Here is a 17,482-nt window from a genome sequence, read left to right on the forward strand (position 1 = left end):
TTTTGTGATATGGCCGGACCTGTATGACCTGACAATTTTGGGTTTTCACTGCAACACAGAAAACCCTAATATTTATTCCCCAGACTCCCAGCCTCAGTTAAAAAAGATAACAAAATAAATTAATAAATCATATGTATTCCAAAATGGAGCCTAAAAACTTTGGCGGAAAATCAAAAAGTCCTGTTTCTTCTTCATATGAAAAACAACACTATAACTGAGGGATGTTGAAAGGAAAAAAAACGACTTGGAATGAGAGGAGGAAAAAAGAGCAAAATAAAAAGGTACTGGTGAGGAAAGGGGTTAACATACGTTTTTAAATACGGTCATAAACTGACATGACAGGATAGTAGTAGAAAACCTCGAGGGTCTACCATGCAGCGCCCGAACACTGCACTGTTCTCACCTTCCGAGTCCTCAGCACCTGTGGCATGCGCAGGCGCACAGTGATTGGAGACACTTTGGTCTCCACAAACATGGCCGCGGCTCCTCAGCAGTGAGCTAGTTGCCCTCTAGTGATGGAGTTGTGGGTGAGGCTACGTCATCATCCGGGGCCGTCTGTACGGCAGCCATGTGGACGGTATAGTATGGCAGCGCCTGACAACCCTGGGGATTCCGCAGCCGACGTCTCGGAGAAGCTGGCGGCCCTGTGTTGCCTCACGCTGCCGTCCTTCTCCGAGGCCTGCGGCTTCATACACAGCAAATACTCGTGTCTGGCGGTGAAGACGCACCGCAGGCACATAGCGCTGTCCCCCAAGTACATGAGCAAGAAGCGCAGCGGTATAACGGAGCACCTGACCGCCGAGCTGCTGAAGTACAACGTGGTGTAAGTGCGAGCGGCCGGGAGAGGGCGCTGTACAGTCAAAGGCGCCGAGGGCAGGGACCACTTGGTGCTGGGACTTGTGGTTCCTTCATCCACAGTTATGCAGGAGGAGCCCGGCTCCCAGGATCACTGAGTGCTGGTCAGGGGGCCGAGCTTAACCCCTTCATGGTGGGGCCAGGTCTTCTGCTTTTAGTTTTTCCCTTTCTTTCCAGACTCCTATTATTTTTCTCCCCTGATAGTCGTCTAACGGCTCCATGTGTGCAGGACGTGTTCTAGAATTGAATGGCCCCATCCACTTTATCATAAATTGTACCGAAAACTGGGAGAAACCTTCCCAGTACAGTGACTTGGTGGGAACCTCCCCTCCATCCCACATTGTATTAGTGGGGTTTGTTTTTACCTTGTTTATTATGTGGTAAAACATGACAGAGATCCTGCGCCCCCATCTGCTATAGTGTTTGTTTGTTTTATGTGCTGAGGTGAAAACTAATATTTTGGGTTTACTTTCTGAGATCCGAAGTTTTTCTGTTCATTTACCCCTGGAATGAGCGGTGTGAGGGCTTGTGTTAGGCGTTTTGTATTGTGACACTATTAAGGTACTTAAAGGGGTTTTCCCTTTCAGAAAACCTTTGTCCACCGGGTACAGTTTGCTATTTAAAGGTATTTAGAAAAAAGGTTTAATATTTACTTGTGTATTTATTTTAGTTCATTTCTCGGAGAATCCCTTTAAGTAAAGGCAGCGCTTTGAACGCAGCATACTTGTGCTGCGTCCAAATCGCTGCACCCAGGTGAATCCGCAGCGTTTACTGACCGTGTGCACATACCCTTAGTTTTGTGTTTTTTAGTCCTACTTGCGGTTTTTCTTTTCAAATGACCCTTGTGGAAATCAATCAGGTCACATAGTCTCTGAGACTTCGCTACATTCATTTGTGACCCATAAGTGTACGTTCACACTTGGTGTTTTTGCAGCATTGTTTTCCATGTGTTTTTTTTTTTCTGCAGGAAAAAACACTGCATTTTGTGGTAGCAGCAAAGTAAATTTTACATTCCTAAAATGTCATTTACATTCTTCATTTTGCAAAAAAAACGCTGCGTGTAAATGTCTGATGGAATTAGAATCGTTCTGAGGGCGCAGTCAGACGGCCGTATAAATGGGATCGCAATTCTCGGACTAGTCGTGGCTCATCCGAGCACGCCAGCTGTATAGAAATACATGAAGCTGTCACGCTCGGGTCGGAAGAACCGCCGGCCCTCTATGCACTTCGTTCCGATCTCTCCAATTCATTCGGCCCTCTGACTGGGCGCTAACACTGTTATTTCACAGATGTGATGTCTTGTGATGGAGACTTTGTCCTTGTAGATTGGAAGGTGTCCCCGTGGCCTACGATAACATAAAGCTGATTGGTGAGTTGGGAGACATATACGATGACATTGGATACATTCACATCAATATTGAAGCCGACTTTGTTGTTTTCCAGCCGCAGTACGGAGAGAAGCTTGTGGTAAGTATGGATATGTGATCAGACCAAGCAGAAGTGACGTCTTTAGTGTGAGCACATTATATAGTCTGTGTATTATGGTGTCTGAAAATAGCTTTTTATAAGCCCTTATGAAGGTATTGTTAGCCCTAAGACCAGCTGCTGGTGCCCATTATTAATGATTCTTTGCTGCACGTCATGGTCACCATTTAATTCAGTGTAACTTTTTTTAAATACTGGTGGTTCTCCAAACCAGGAGTTATGTTAGGCAGTTTTCACACGTCTGGATATTTCCGGTACTGTTTTTTTCCAGTACTGGAGATGTCCGTGTTCACCTGTGTTGGAACCGTGTGCCGCATCAGGAACACACGTACCAGCACCTGAGAATCAGCAGTACAGTTAGCGCTGTTCCCAAGCGCCGGGTGCTAAGTGCTGCCCTCATCATTGTCCCCTGCCGGTGCTGCGATCGACGCTAGCAGGGGACAATGTTGAGAGTAGTAGTTTGCTTCCCCTATCTCCGACTGTAAAAATAGAATAAATAAAATTCTTATACTCACCTGTCCTAAGTGTCCCCCACTGTAATCCACCTGACCGCTCACACCGAGAAGCCAGGGAGAGTGACTGACTCGCACAGCGAGCGAGCCCCGGAGCGACAAGAGACCGCTCGCTGAGCTCAGCTTCGGGATTCGCTAGTGAGTCATTTTCCCTGCCTTCTCGGCGTGAGCGGTCAGGTGGATTACAGCTGGGGACACTTAAAACAGGTAAGTATAAGGATTTTTTTTAGTTTTATTCTTATTTTTACAGTTGGAGACAGCAGGAGCAGACTACTACTACTCAACATTGTCCCCTGCTGTTGCTGATCGCAGCACTGGCAGGGGACAATGATGAGGGCAGCGTTCAGCACCCAGCGCTTAGGAACAGTGCTAACTGTACCGCTGATTCCCAGGTGCCTGTACGTGTCACACTGATGGTACATGGATGTCATCTGTGTGTCATCATTGTGGGACGTTTTGCCCATGCAGCGGGTAAAAAACCGACATGTTAACTTGTTTTGCCCACCGTCCATGGAAACACGCTGACGTGTGCACAGACCCATTCATTTGAATGGGTCTACGCCTGTCAATGTCTCCAGTACGTGTAGAAACTGTCACTACATTTACCGGACACGCTGATGTCTGGAAGAGCACTTGTCTCTACATGCCCATGAGTCCATGTGAATTGAGCAGTAGTGCACATTTCCCCACAGGTCCCATGGGCCAGGAATTGAGTGGAGATGCGCATGTGGTCTATGGTGCACATGGTCTACCTCACTATTCACAAGGGGAACCCAGCACCTCCGTTCTTTACATCACTGCGGCTCCCAGCTAATACTTTCTCTGAGCCTTTACACTTTTATCACATATTCTGTGGATTTCTGCAGTGTAGACCATGCCTTCATAGAGACTTTCAGTGTGAGAGATCCTTTTTTTTATATTCCCTCTCTGATCTGTATGATAGATGGGGCCCTGAGACCTTCCCCTCTTTGTGATGTCTGTATTCTGAATGGACAGTGGTGGTTAACCCTTTATAAAGATGGTGCACTTTCGGGGCTATTTCTCCGTACGTTCTTATAGTCTACGTGTTTCGGTCAGCACTTTCTACTGTCTTTCATTTCCCCGACATACTAAACTTCTACAGTACCATTGGCCAATACTGTGTAATTCTATGGGTGAAAGATGGTGCCACCAACATTTTAGTCTACAGAGTGATGCGGTCTTAAAGGGGTTCACTACAGGACAACCCCTTCTGGAACTAACTGTTTGACTCCGATAAAATAATAAAGCCTATACTCTCCTCTCGTGCTGGCGCCATTCCAGCGGTGTCGGCACTCGCGGTCCCGAGACTCTCATTCGGTTGTTTGACACGTGAGCCAGGTGTCCAATCAGCGCTGCCGTCACTGTCTCCGCCTTCGTACAGATTGAACATGAAGAGGAAGTCTGGGCTGCGGCTGATCCCAGACCTCTTCTTCATGTTCAATCCCTATGAAGGCGGGAACAGTGACGTCAGCGCTGATTGGGCGCCGGACTCGGGTGTCATTCCACTGCACCAGGGCTCCAGGACCACAAGTGCTGACACTGCGGGAACTTCACCGGCACGGGAGGTGATAAGCTTTATTATTTTTTTCGGGGCCAAACATTTAGTTCAAAAAGGGGTTGTCCTAGTGTTGGACAACCCCTTTAAGGATGAAAGTTGTGACCTGAAGGACTCTCCATTACCAATAAACATGCTTCACCTTTTGTTTTCAGAGCGTCTTATATTAAATAAAGTTTTCTATTCAATATTTTGTTGTGTTGTCAGCCATTTAGAATATCCAAATGTTGTTCCCCTAGGGCGTGGTCAATAAGAAGGCTCCCAGCCACATCGGCTGCCTCGTCCATGGCTGTTTCAATGCTTCCATACCAAGGCCCATGAAGATGGCTGTTGAAGCCTGGCAGCATGTGGATGTGAATGTGGGCGATCAGCTGGAGTTTGAAGTCTTCCGATTGGATTCGGATGCAGTGGGAGTGCTTTGCATTCGCGGCAGATTGAGTAGGATGTAAGTTGTTACAGATTTACATAAACTGGGTGTATAAGGCTGGATGGAGCATGTACAGGTGCATCTCACTAAATTAGAATATCATCAGAAAGTTAATTTATGTCAGTTCTGCAATACAAAAAGTGAAACTCATATATTATATAGAGTCATTACAAACAGAGTGATCTATTTCAAGTGTTTATTTCTGTTAACGTTGATGATTATGGCTTACAGCCAATGAAAACACAAGTCATTATCTCAGTAAATTAGAATACTTAACAGCTTGAAAAAATGTTTTTAAAATCCGAAATGTTGGCCTACTGAAATGTATGTTCAGTAAATGCCCTCAATACTTGGTCAGGGCTCCTTTTGCTTCAATTGCTGCATCAATGCAGTGTGGCATGGAGGCGATCAGCCTGTGGCACTGCGGAGGTGTTATGAAAGCCCAGGTTGCTTTGACAGCAGCCTTCAGCTCGTCTGCATTGTTGGGTCTGGTGTCTCTCATCTTCCTCTTGACAATACCCCATAGATTCTCTATGGGGTTAAAAGTGTTGTCCACTACTATTCAAAATAGCCCAATGTATTTTTATGCTGAATAGAAGCTTCTTTCTAAATACCTCCAGCTGCTGTTTCTGCCTGTGAGCGGCGCTATCACGGGCCGCTCACAAGCAGCACGTGACCTCCCGCTGACGTCACGTCAAGTGAGGCGTGACTCAGTGCTGGGGTCCCCGCGGTGGCTGCAGGGTTGTGGGCGAGTTTACCCCACACGTCACACCCAGCATCCACTGCGCGCTTTCCCAATGAATGGGGAGAGGGAGAGCGTGCGGTGGCTGCTGGGTTGTGGGCGGGGTTACCAGAAGAGGGATCCCGGCTGCATCCGGAATCATGACGTGACATCATCGGATGTCAGAACCGGCTGCAGCCGGGGGTCACGCGATGCCTGTGAGCGGCCACTGATAGCACCGCTCACAGGCAGAAGAAGCTTCTATTCAGCATAAAAACACATTGGGCTATTTTGAATAGTAGTGGACAACCCCTTTAAGGTCAGGCGAGTTTTCTGGCCAATCAAGCACAGTGATACTGTTGTTTTTAAACCAGGTATTGGTACTTTTGGCAGTGTGGACAGGGGCCAAGTTCTGCTGGAGAATGAAATTTCCATCTCCAAAAAGCTTGTCGGCAGAGAGAAGCATGAAGTGCTCTAAAATTTCCTGGTAGACGGCTGCGCTGACTTTGGTCTTGATAAAACACAGTGGACCTACACCGGCAGATGACATGGCTCCTCAAACCATCAATAATTGTGGAAACTTCACACTAGACCTCAATCAGCTTGGATTGTGGCCTCTCCACTCGTCCTCCCGACTCTGGGATCTTGATTTCCAAATGAAAATTGGAAATCTGGGACCTTGTTGAGTGTGTCAATGACTGCCTTCTGGACATCAGTCAAGTCAGCAGTCTTCCCCATGATTGTGGAGTCTACTGAAACAGACAAAGGGACCTTTTTAAATGCTGAGGAGGCCTTTGCAGGTGTTTTTTGTTTTTAATTTACTAAGATGACTTCTATGTTTTCATTGGCTGTAAGCTATAATCATCAACATTAACAGAAATAAACAGTTGAAATAGATACCTGTACCTCGATGCACGAACCGGCATGGGTCTCCAGCCACGTAAGCGAATATGGGGTAGGTAGGTTCTGGTCAAGAGATTCGTGGACAATCTGTTCTGGACCCGTGATACATGTCTGTCCTGGGCTCACTGTTTGACTAATATACTTATGTGGCAGATGATCCTATATATAATACCAGAAATATAAATCCTGTCAATGCTCCCTTAGTACAGCTCTGGTATGCGCTTCACCTAGGGGAGATTAATATTCGGCATGAGTTTGCCGATTCAGCATGCAATCTACTTCTAGTTTGTAAAGGGTGGAGTACAGTTTTGTTGCCACTGTGTGCAAGTGTACATGATTACAGGGAATCCCGTGTGTGGAGGGGGCTCAGGAGCTGAACTCTCTTCCTATGCGGGAGATACTGATTTATATTAAACAGCTGGCATCTGACAGTGGCATTTACAGTGCAATGTGAAAGTATTTAACACCCTTGAAGTTTTCTACCTTTTGCCACATTTCTGGCTTCAAACATAAAGATATAAAATTCAATTTTTTTGGGAAGAATCAACAACAAGTGGGACACAATCGTGAAGTGGAACGAAATTTATTGGATATTTTAAACTTTTTTAACAAATTAAAAACTGAAAAGTGGGGCGTGCGATATTATTCGGCCCCCTTGAGTTAATACTTTGTAGCGCCACCTTTTGCTGCGATTACAGCTGCAAGTCGCTTGGGGTATGTCTCTATCAGTTTTGCACATCGAGAGGCTGAAATTCTTGCCCATTCTTCCTTGCAAAACTGCTCGAGCTCATTGAGGTTGGATGATCGTCGTTTGTGAACAGCAGTTTTCAGCTCTTTCCACAGATTCTCGATTGGATTCAGGTCTGGACTTTGACTTGGCCATTCTAACACCTGGATACGTTTATTTTTGAACCATTCAATTGTAGATTTTGCTTTGTTTGGGATCAGTGTCTTGTTGGAAGATAAATCTCTGTCCCAGTCTCGGGTCTTTTGCAGACTCCAACAGGTTTTCTTCCAGAATGGTCCAGTATTTGGCTCCGTCCATCTTCCCATCAATTTTAACCATCTTCCCTGTCCCTGCTGAAGAAAAGCAGGCCCAAACCATGATGCTGCCACCATCATGTTTGACAGTGGGGATGGTGTTTTGAGGGTAATGAGCTGTGTTGCTCTTACGCCAAACATCGTTTTGCATTGTGGCCAAAAAGTTCGATTTTGGTTTCATCTGACCAGAGCACCTTATTCCACATGTTTGGTGTGTCTCCCACGTGGCTTGTGGCAAACTTCAAACAAGACTTTTTATGGATATCTTTGAGAAATGGCTTTCTTCTTGCCACTCTTCCATAAAGGCCAGATTTGTGCAGTGTACGACTGATTGTTGTCCTATGGACAGACTCTCCCACCTCAGCTGTAGATCTCTGCAGTTCATCCAGAGTGATCATGGGCCTTTTGGCTGCATCTCTGATCAGTCTTCTCCTTGTCCGAGATGAAAGTTTAGAGGGACGGCCGGGTCTTGGTAGATTTGCAGTAGTCTGATACGCCTTCCATTTCAATATGATCGCTTGCACAGTGCTCCTTGAGATGTTTAAATCTTTTTGTATCCAAATCCGGCTTTAAACTTCGCCACAACAGTATCTCGGACCTGCCTGGTGTGTTCCTTGGTCTTCATGATGCTCTCTGCACTTGAAACAGAACCCTGAGACTATCACAGAGCAGGTGCATTTATATGGAGACTTGATTACACACAGGTGGATTCTGTTTATCATTACCAGTCATTTAGGACAACATTGGATCATTCAGAGATCCTCACTGAACTTCTGGAGTGAGTTTGCTGCACTGAAAGTAAAGGGGCCGAATAATATTGCACGCCCCACTTTTCAGTTTTTAATTTGTTAAAGTTTAAAATATCCAATAAATTTCGTTCCACTTCATGATTGTGTCCCACTTGTTGTTGATTCTTCCCCCAAAAATTTGAATTTTATATCTTTATGTTTGAAGCCATAAATGTGGCAAAAGATAGAAAAGTTCAAGGGGTCAAATACTTTCACAATGCACTGTAAATGGAACCCGCCTTGTGATGCCATAGCGGGGCTCCTGGGAGTTACTATGTCAGCTGGGACCCGCTGAAGGCCTGCGTTGCTGCTATATTGGTACTTCTCTGAAGCTTAGATATATGCAGAGCTTTAAAGGACACCACAATTCTTTTATTCATAATATTTTATTAATGCAGTAATTGATGTAAGTGATCGGGTGATGGCAGATTCAAGGAGACTGAAAAATAGAATTAAAAAAAAAAAATTCTAAACAAAAAAGATATCAGTTTACATCATCCCTTATTTCCCCCATTAAAAACACTTATTTGGTATTGCTGTTTTCATAAAAGTCGGGTCTGTCAAAATATAATTAATTAACCTGATCTGTAAACACAGTTGGGAATGTGCTCACCGTAAAATAAACGTGTTTTTGGTGCAGATTTTTCCCCATTTATTAGTATGCGTGAAATCTGCAGCAAAAACGCTGAAAGAATTGATATGCTTTAGATTTAAATCTGGACCAAATCTGCAAATCGCAAATAAGCAACTTGTGCAGGAGACTTCATTTTGCTGGCATCAGAAAACCCTTCAGGTTTTGTGACAAATCTGCACAGAAAGAAAAGTGACAAATCTGCAACATGTGCACAGGAACAAGGTAAAGGGAATCGAAGCACCAGAATTATTTTTTCTCTCGGTCACCACTACTACGCAAGAAAGAAAAAAATCAAGGAATACTAATCAAAACACCGTACTTAGGCCAAAATAATATCAATAAAACAATTAGCTCATCGTGCATGAATCAAGCCCTTGATGAGTAGATGACTTAGAAGATGTCGTAGACTGTCTGGTTGATGAGGTTGGCAGCCTGGAATGGTCAGGACACACCTATTGGGTTTCTCAGTTCTGATTTGATTATGGCAGAAGACGTAGATGTCACAAGGTCTGCTGGACTGCGGAGGTGAAATTAATACACCTTTAGAAATGTCTTGTCTGATGGCTGGTTCCCTTTTGTAATAACTTATTAGAACTTAGTTCAAATTAAAAAAAAGTTTCCACTTTTTTAGCAAATCTCATGAAGTCTAAGGCCACATCCCCACTATCAGTATTTGGCAGTATTTTTTTTTCTCAGGAGTGGGAGCCAAAACCAGATGAGGAACAATCAGAGAAAAGGTATGACAGAAACAAGTCACCAAATCTGCATTTATCACCCACTCCTGGTTTTGACTCCCACTCCTGAGAAAAAATACTGACCGAATACTGATAGTGGGGCCGTGGCCTAATGCCGTGCATTAAAATACATCCACAGGTGTGTCTCTGATTAACTCAGATGTTGCCAAAAAACCTATCAGAAGCTTCCAAACACATGACATCATCACATGGGCAGTCCAGAATTGTTTAAAGGCATAGTAATCTTAGAGCATGTAAACTTTTGATCTGGCAGTAAGTAATAAAAATGCCTTAAAACATTCTCTCTCATTACTCTGGCATTTGGCAAATATTAAAAATTATGGTAATCCTAATTTACCTAAAACGGGAAAGGTTTATTCTGATTTCATGTCAGATATTGAGAAAAACATGCAGATGTGTCTTTTTATATAGTGTATGTAAACTTCTGGTTTCAACCATACTATGAGCAATTGCAGGTTCAAGTCCACTAAGGGGTCTACAATGTAAGGTAAAAATTAAAATGTTGTAATCATTAATGGGGTTTATCCCATTAAAGTAGACTTTTCACCACTCATAGGTATACTAGGATATATTGAAGATCTGAATACTGATGAACATGGCAAAAATAGATAGTTATAGTCTCAGAAAACAGACACAATGTTTTTTTTTTGTTTACAAAGGTCAGAATATTTTTTTTAACCACTAAAATAAGAAATAACGTTCAGTTTGGTATCACTGTAATCAAACTGAATTGAAGAATTGTCAGGTCATTTTTACTGCACAGTGAATGCCATAAAAACAGTACTTAAGAAATAGTGGCAGAATTGGGTTTTATTTTACTTTTCCTCCTTATCCCCTCCACATGAATGGTGTCCTTCATAGCTACAACTTGTCCTCCTAAAAACAAGCTGTCAATGGGAAAAATAAAGTTATGGCTCTTGATAGAAAAGGAGCAAAAAAAACAACGCAAAAAAATTGCTCAGTCTTGAAATGGTTAAAGTACTTAACTTGAAATCTATGTATCAATTGTGTGCTTTGACTATTAGCTTTTTCGGTTTCCTTTTGAAATGCACATCCAGAAAGAATAAATTACCATATAGACACCAAAAGTGACCCATAGGTTTGTTCTTCTTTCCCAGAATGGAAGCCGAAGCAATTAAAAAAATGAATGCAATGTCTGAAGAACAGAATGCCAATACATCACTCGTCAAGAACGGTTCAGAAATTACAGAGGAAGGAGCAGTTGAGGAGATGACCGTGACCTCAAGGGAGACCTCAAAATCAAAAGGCAAGAAACGTTCGTATGAAGAAACCTTTACTCATAACGAATACTCTGATAACCAGCAGAATACGAACTTGAGTTTGGAAGAAGCTCCCAAGAAAAAGAGAAAGAAACACAAACATCATGAAATCTTTTCTCAAGATCTGTTTATAGAGATAGATGGAAATGTAGATGATTCCATCATGGAGCCCTCATTGCAATTACATACAAAAAAGAAGAAGCATCGGGATTCTTTACAAAACATTGATAATGATGTAGCAGTAGACAGTGTTGTAATTGGATCTGACAGCACATCAGTGGTCTCATATCAAGAACATAAAGCCAAAAAGTCCAAGAAAAAGAAACAAACAGACCACGCTGACCTTGAGAGTAGCTTACACAACGGGACAGAAGATTCATTAGTCACTGGAGATGGTGCATTAGAAGGACTAGTGACGGAGCCTGCAGCCATAAAGAAACGGAAGAAGAAACACAAAAACACTTCGGCCATCCTGGATTAGGACCCTGCTTCATCTGTGCACCCCAATTTTCCTAAACTAAGTGGTTTCAGGCCAAAGATTATACAGAGGACAGCAATAAAGTGCCTGCAAACAGCCAAAATGTTTCTGAATATAAAGTGATTGTAGACTTTAAGAAATTCTTGTTTTTCTCTTGAAAATATATTTTAATATTTTTGTGCTCCATCAGTTTTAATAGCAGTCAGTATTGTGGCCCAGTGTATGAGATCATCTGAACCTGATGTGGAGTCTCCAATGTTTTTTAACGGACATAAGTGTAGATTTAATAAATAAATTAAAATTATTCTAACTTTATCACATTTTCGAATAAATAAAACTTATATAAGAAAGAATACAGGTGAGGTCCTGCTGCTACAGATTACGTTTTCCAAAAGTCTTTTGTTCCTTTCACTCCGACTACAACCTCCAATTCAGCTCGGCTGTAGGCCTCTTTAGAATGCATACTTCCCTCTCAGCATGATCGCAGCATAGAATATGAAATAATGCTGATCTTCAGGACACAGGGCAGTGATGTGACTGCTATGCACAAATGTATGACTGTGAGAGCAAACTTATTAATGGCGTTAATTTGAATGAATAAAATATATATTTTTAGAGACTGGATATCTCCTTTGAATCATGTTGCTCTGTCATTTCACATTAACTCTCAGGGTTATGTTCAGAAAAGCTATTACATTGATTTATTTGAAAATGTGTCCTGCCCTTCAAGCCTGGCATAATGTTACAGCTACAACATCTGATATTAAAGCAAATAAGGCTGATACTTCTCTGCCGCCACATCGCCTTATGCCAGAAAAGTATAATGGATACTGTGATCATGTGATTTTATGCCTATACATTTAGGTCCATATATATTTGGACAGAGACAACATTTTTCTAATTTTGGTTCTAGACATTGCCACAATGAATTTTAAACAAAACAATTCAGATGCAGTTGAAGTTCAGACTTTCAGCTTTCATTTGAGGGTATCCACATTAAAATTGGATGACGAGTTTAGGAGTTTCAGTTCCTTAACATGTGCCACCCTGTTCTTAATTGGACATATTAAACAATTGTAAATAAAATGTTCATTTCTAGTACTTGGTTGAAAACCCTTTGTTGGCAATGACTGCCTGAAGTCTTGAACTCATGGACATCACCAGACGCTGTTTCCTCCTTTTTGATGCTCTGCCAGGCCTTCACTGCGGTGGTTTTCAGTTGCTGTTTGTTTGTGTGCCTTTCTGTCTGAAGTTTAGTCTTTAACAAGTGAAATGCATGCTCAATTGGGTTGAGATCAGGTGACTGACTTGGCCATTCAAGAATATTCCACTTCTTTGCTTTAATAAACTCCTGGGTTGCTTTGGCTTTGTTTTGGGTCATTGGTCGTCGATTCATACTACAGAGGGACAATCAGTTTAGCTGTATTTGGCTGGATCTGAGCACACAGTATGGCTCTGAATACATCAGAATTCATTCGGCTGCTTCTGTCCTGTGTCACATCATCAATAAACACTAGTGACCCAGTGCCACTGGCAGCCATTCATACCCAAGCCATCACACTGCCTCCGCCGTGTTTTACAGATGATGTGGTATGCTTTGGATCATGAGCTGTACCACGCCTTTGCCATACTTTTCTCTTTCCATCATTCTGGTAGAGGTTGATCTTGGTTTCATCTGTCCAAAGAATGTTTTTCCAGAACTGTGCTGGCTTTTTTAGATGTTTTTAAGCAAACTCCACTCTAGCCTTTTTATTCTCGATGCTTGTGAGTGGCTTGCACCGTGCAGTGAACCCTCTGTATTTACTTTCATGCAGTCTTCTCTTTATGGTAGATTTGGATATTGATACGCCTACCTCCTGGAGAGTGTTGTTCACTTAGTTGGCTGTTGTGATGGGGTTTCTCTTCACCATGGAGATTATTTTGCGCTCATCCACCACTGTTGTCTTCCGTGGGCGCCCAGGTCTTTTTGCATTGATGAGTTCACCAGTGCTTTCTTTCTCAGGATGTACCAAACTGTAGATTTTGCCACTCCTAATATTGTAGCAATTTCTCGGATGGGTTTTTTCTGTTTTTGCAGCTTAAGGATGGCTTGTTTCACCTGCATGGAGAGCTCCTTTGACCGCATGTTTACTTCACAGCAAAACTTTCCAAATGCAAGCACCACACCTCAAATCAACTCCAGGCCTTTTATCTGCTTAATTGAGAATGACATAACGAAGGGATTGTCCATGAAATAGCCTTGGAGTCAATTGTCCAATTACTTTTGGTCCCTTAAACAGGGTGGCACATGTTAAGGAGCTGAAACTCCTAAACCCTTCATCCAATTTTAATGTGGATACCCTCAAATGAAAGCTGAAAGTCTGAACTTCAACTGCATCCGAAATAGTTTTGTTTAAAATTCATTGTGGTAATGTCTAGAACCAAAATTAGAAAAATGTTGTCTCTGTCCAAATATATATGAACCTAACTGTATATTGTTATTTGCCATGTTTCTTAGTACATATATCACCTAATCAATTTTCAGGGTTAAGTTCCACAGCATCAATTGCCATGTTGTGGATTTAACATCTGCACTGCAAGTCAATGTCTGCAGCTAATGGATAAAATTGGCAAAAATTTGCTGCTATTGTAATATTTCACCTTATCTGGTACACTTTGAGCATACCCTTAGAGATTAGATAAGAAAAAAAAAACGTGTCTGCATTCCTGACACCATGCTGATATGCACATGTCCAGTCTCCTTTTCTTTGGTATGAATGAGCTGCAATTCCAAAAAAAGGAAATGGCCAAGAAGCTCTGTTACTTAATACCACTTTAAGGGAATGATGTATATATACCGTATTTTTCAAACTACAAGACTCACCCTAACTTTTGGGGTGGAATATAGGGAAAAATATATTTTTTTATAAGATGGACAGTCTGAAGGCCCCGTCACACATAACGAGATCGCTAGCGAGATCGTTAATACGTCACGGTTTTTGTGACGCAATAGCGATCTTGCTAGCGATCTCGTTATGTTTGACAGGTAGCAACGATCAGGCCCCTGCTATGAGATCGCTGATCGTTACAAAGCTTCCTGGACCATTCCTGGGTCGTTGCGCTCCCTCTGGGCAGTGTGCATCGCTGTATTTGACACCTTATCAACGACCTCGTTAGCGATTCAGAACTGAGATGCGTAGGCGTGCATAAATTGGACTTTTCCGCGCCCCTCGTTCCCCGATTGGTGGTCGCTACAGCATTCTCATTTTCCGCCGTGCATAAAGAAGGCAACAGAATAGCGATTCCATCCTTTGTTTCTGACTTCGTGCTGGGTTGCAGATCCTAGCAGAATTCTCCGGGCTGTTGATATCCGTTCATTCGACTGAGTCACAGTACAGTCCCTATCAAGGTGTGGATCGTTGAAATAGCTGCTGTGTGAAAGCGTCCCAACGACCGCCGAGATCTTTAGTTAGATCGCTGGGGCGGCCGAAATCGTTGGGAAGTTCTGCATGTTTGACAGCTCCCCAGCGATCACGAAACGACTCTCCAGCGATTCCAAAACCGTGACGTAATAATGATCTCGCTAGCGATCTCTTTATGTGTGACGGGGCCTTTACAGTCTGAATAGGTATCTTACGTGGAGCTGGGGGGGTCAGAGGAGGCATGATCCTTCAGGAAGGCGGAGCGCTGCAGGCCCTGGGTTGGAGAAGGAGGTGCCCCAGCAGCGGGGGGTTGCGGCAGTGGTGGAGGCAGATCGCAGAAAGCAGGGTCCCTCCCTCTGGAACCTGGCAGAAGCGGTGAGGCAGAGTGCAGTGCATTTGCTTTTCCATCAGTCATTTTCCTGAAGCCGTGGTCTGCAGGGGAACTGCCGCCCGAGCTGGCACATGCGCAGACTGGGATCGTGGTGTCTATTGCTCTGATGCCCGCGGTTTCAGGAAAATGACCTTCAGAGGCAGCGCATGCGCAGTTGAGATCTCTGCTGGGCCAAGATCCCAGTCTGCGCATGCGGCCCGCTGCGTCAGGAAAATGGCCGTTAGGAACTCTCTGCTTGACCGCAAATACCGGGCCCGCAGCATCTCGCCACTACAGGCTTACTCACGGAGGGACCCTGCTTTCTGAGATCCCACACCACCACCACTGCAACTTCCCGGTAAGCTACATTCGGACCACAAGATACCACCCCCCTCCCCCCCATTTTCCTCCCAAATTTTGGGGGAAAGTGCATCTTATGGTCCGAAAAATACGTTGTATATAATTTTCACACAATATTCTCCTTGAAGGTCTGCAGACTTCTGAATCATGACCGTGTGTTGTGTCCTTGCAAGTGGTTACATAACTGCATATATGTTGATTTACATACTTGCAGTCACGTGCTGACTAGATGCCATCAGCTTCTCTCATTTCACTTCTATTGAGAGTAGTTGAATGAGACTAGTTGGCACGTGACCACATTTATGCACCTGACATTCAGCAGGTGAAATAAGCATTGAACCATGTCACCAATTTTCTAATTAAATATATTTCTAAAGATGCTATTGACATGTAATTCTCACCACATGTTAATAACAACCCATTCAATCCTTAGAGCCAAAGAAATCAAACCATAGATGTCTATAAATTGTTATGTGTAATAATAAGAAATGAGATGGGGGGGGGGGGGAAGTATTGAACACGCTAATTGAAGTGTACACTTCTCAAAAAAAAATAAAGGGAACACTCAACCCATCCTAGATTTGAATGAATGGAATATTCTCACTGAATACTTTGTTCCGTACAAAGTTGAATGTGCTGACAACAAAATAACACAAAAATCATCAACGGAAATCAAATTTATTAACCAATGGAGGTCTGGATTTGGAATCACCCCCAAAATTAAAGTGGAAAAACACTACCGGCTGATCCAACTTTGATGTAATGTCCTTAAAACAAGTCAAAATGAGGCTCAGTATTGTATGTGGACTCCACGTGCCTGTATGACCTCCCTACAACGCCTGGGCATGCTCCTGATGAGGTTGCTGATGGTCTCCTGTGGGATCTCCTCCCAGACCTGGACTAAAGCATCCGCCAACTCCTGGACAGTCTGTGGTGGTCAGTCGGATTCAGGTCTGAGGAACGGGCGGGCCAGTCCATGGCTTCGATGCCTTCATCTTGCAGGAACTGCTGACACACTCCAGCCACATGAGGTCCGGCATTGTCCTGCATTAGGAGGAACCCAGGGCTAACCGCACCAGCATATGGTCGCACAAGGGATCTGAGGATCTCATCTCAGTACCTAATGGCTGTCAGGCTACCTCTGGCGAGCACATGGAGGGCTGTGAGGCCCTCCAAAGAAATGCCACCCCACACCATTACTGACCCACTGCCAAACCAGTTATGCTGTAGGATGTTGCAGGCAGCAGATCCCTCTCCACGGCTTCTCCAGACTTTGTCACGTCTGACACGTGCTCAGTGTGAACCTGCTTTCATCTGTGAAGAGCACAGGGTGACAGTGGCGACTTTGCCAATCCTGGTGTTCTGTGGCAAATGCCAAGCGTCCTGCACGGTGTTGGGCTGTGAGCACAACCCCCATCTGTGGACATCAGGCCCTCATATCACCCTCATGGTCGGTTTCTAACCATTTGTGCAGACACATGCACATTTGTGGCCTGCTGGAGGTCATTTTGCAGAGCTCTGGCAGTGCTCCTCCTGTACTTCCTTGCACAAAGGAGGAGGTAGCGGTCCTTCTGCTGGGTTGTTGCCCTCCTACGGCCCCCTTCACATCTCCTGGTGTTCTGGCCTGTCTCCTGGTAGTTCCTCCAGCCTCTGGACTCCACACTGACAGACACAGCAAACCTTCTTGCCACAGCTCGCATTGATGTGCCATCCTGGATGAGCTGCACTACCTGAGCAACTTCTGTGGGTTGCAGAGTCTGTCTCATGCTACCATGAGTGTGAAAGCACAACGAACATTCAAAAGTGACCAAAACATCAGCCAGAAAGCATTAGTACTGAGATGTGGTCTGTGGTCCACACCTGCAAAACCACTCCTTTATTGAGTGTGTCTTGATA

At 43.8% G+C, this 17,482-nt stretch overlaps 1 protein-coding gene across 1 annotated transcript; it reads left to right on the plus strand.

Annotated features, from left to right (window-relative positions):
- The first annotated feature begins 511 nt into the window (after positions 1 to 511).
- POLR1F (RNA polymerase I subunit F) lies at positions 512 to 12,074 on the plus strand. Its single transcript, XM_073677840.1, has 4 exons — positions 512 to 823; positions 2,181 to 2,322; positions 4,668 to 4,873; positions 10,816 to 12,074. The coding sequence occupies exons 1-4, from the start codon at positions 516 to 518 to the stop codon at positions 11,456 to 11,458; spliced, it is 1,299 nt and encodes a 432-aa protein (XP_073533941.1). The 5' UTR covers positions 512 to 515; the 3' UTR covers positions 11,459 to 12,074.
- The last annotated feature ends 5,408 nt before the right edge of the window (positions 12,075 to 17,482 follow it).

The sequence above is a fragment of the Phyllobates terribilis genome, unplaced genomic scaffold (genome assembly GCF_046119375.1).
Source record: "Phyllobates terribilis strain yellow unplaced genomic scaffold, ASM4611937v1 Scaffold_4__5_contigs__length_816908805, whole genome shotgun sequence".
In the NCBI taxonomy this organism is placed as follows: domain Eukaryota; kingdom Metazoa; phylum Chordata; class Amphibia; order Anura; family Dendrobatidae; genus Phyllobates; species Phyllobates terribilis.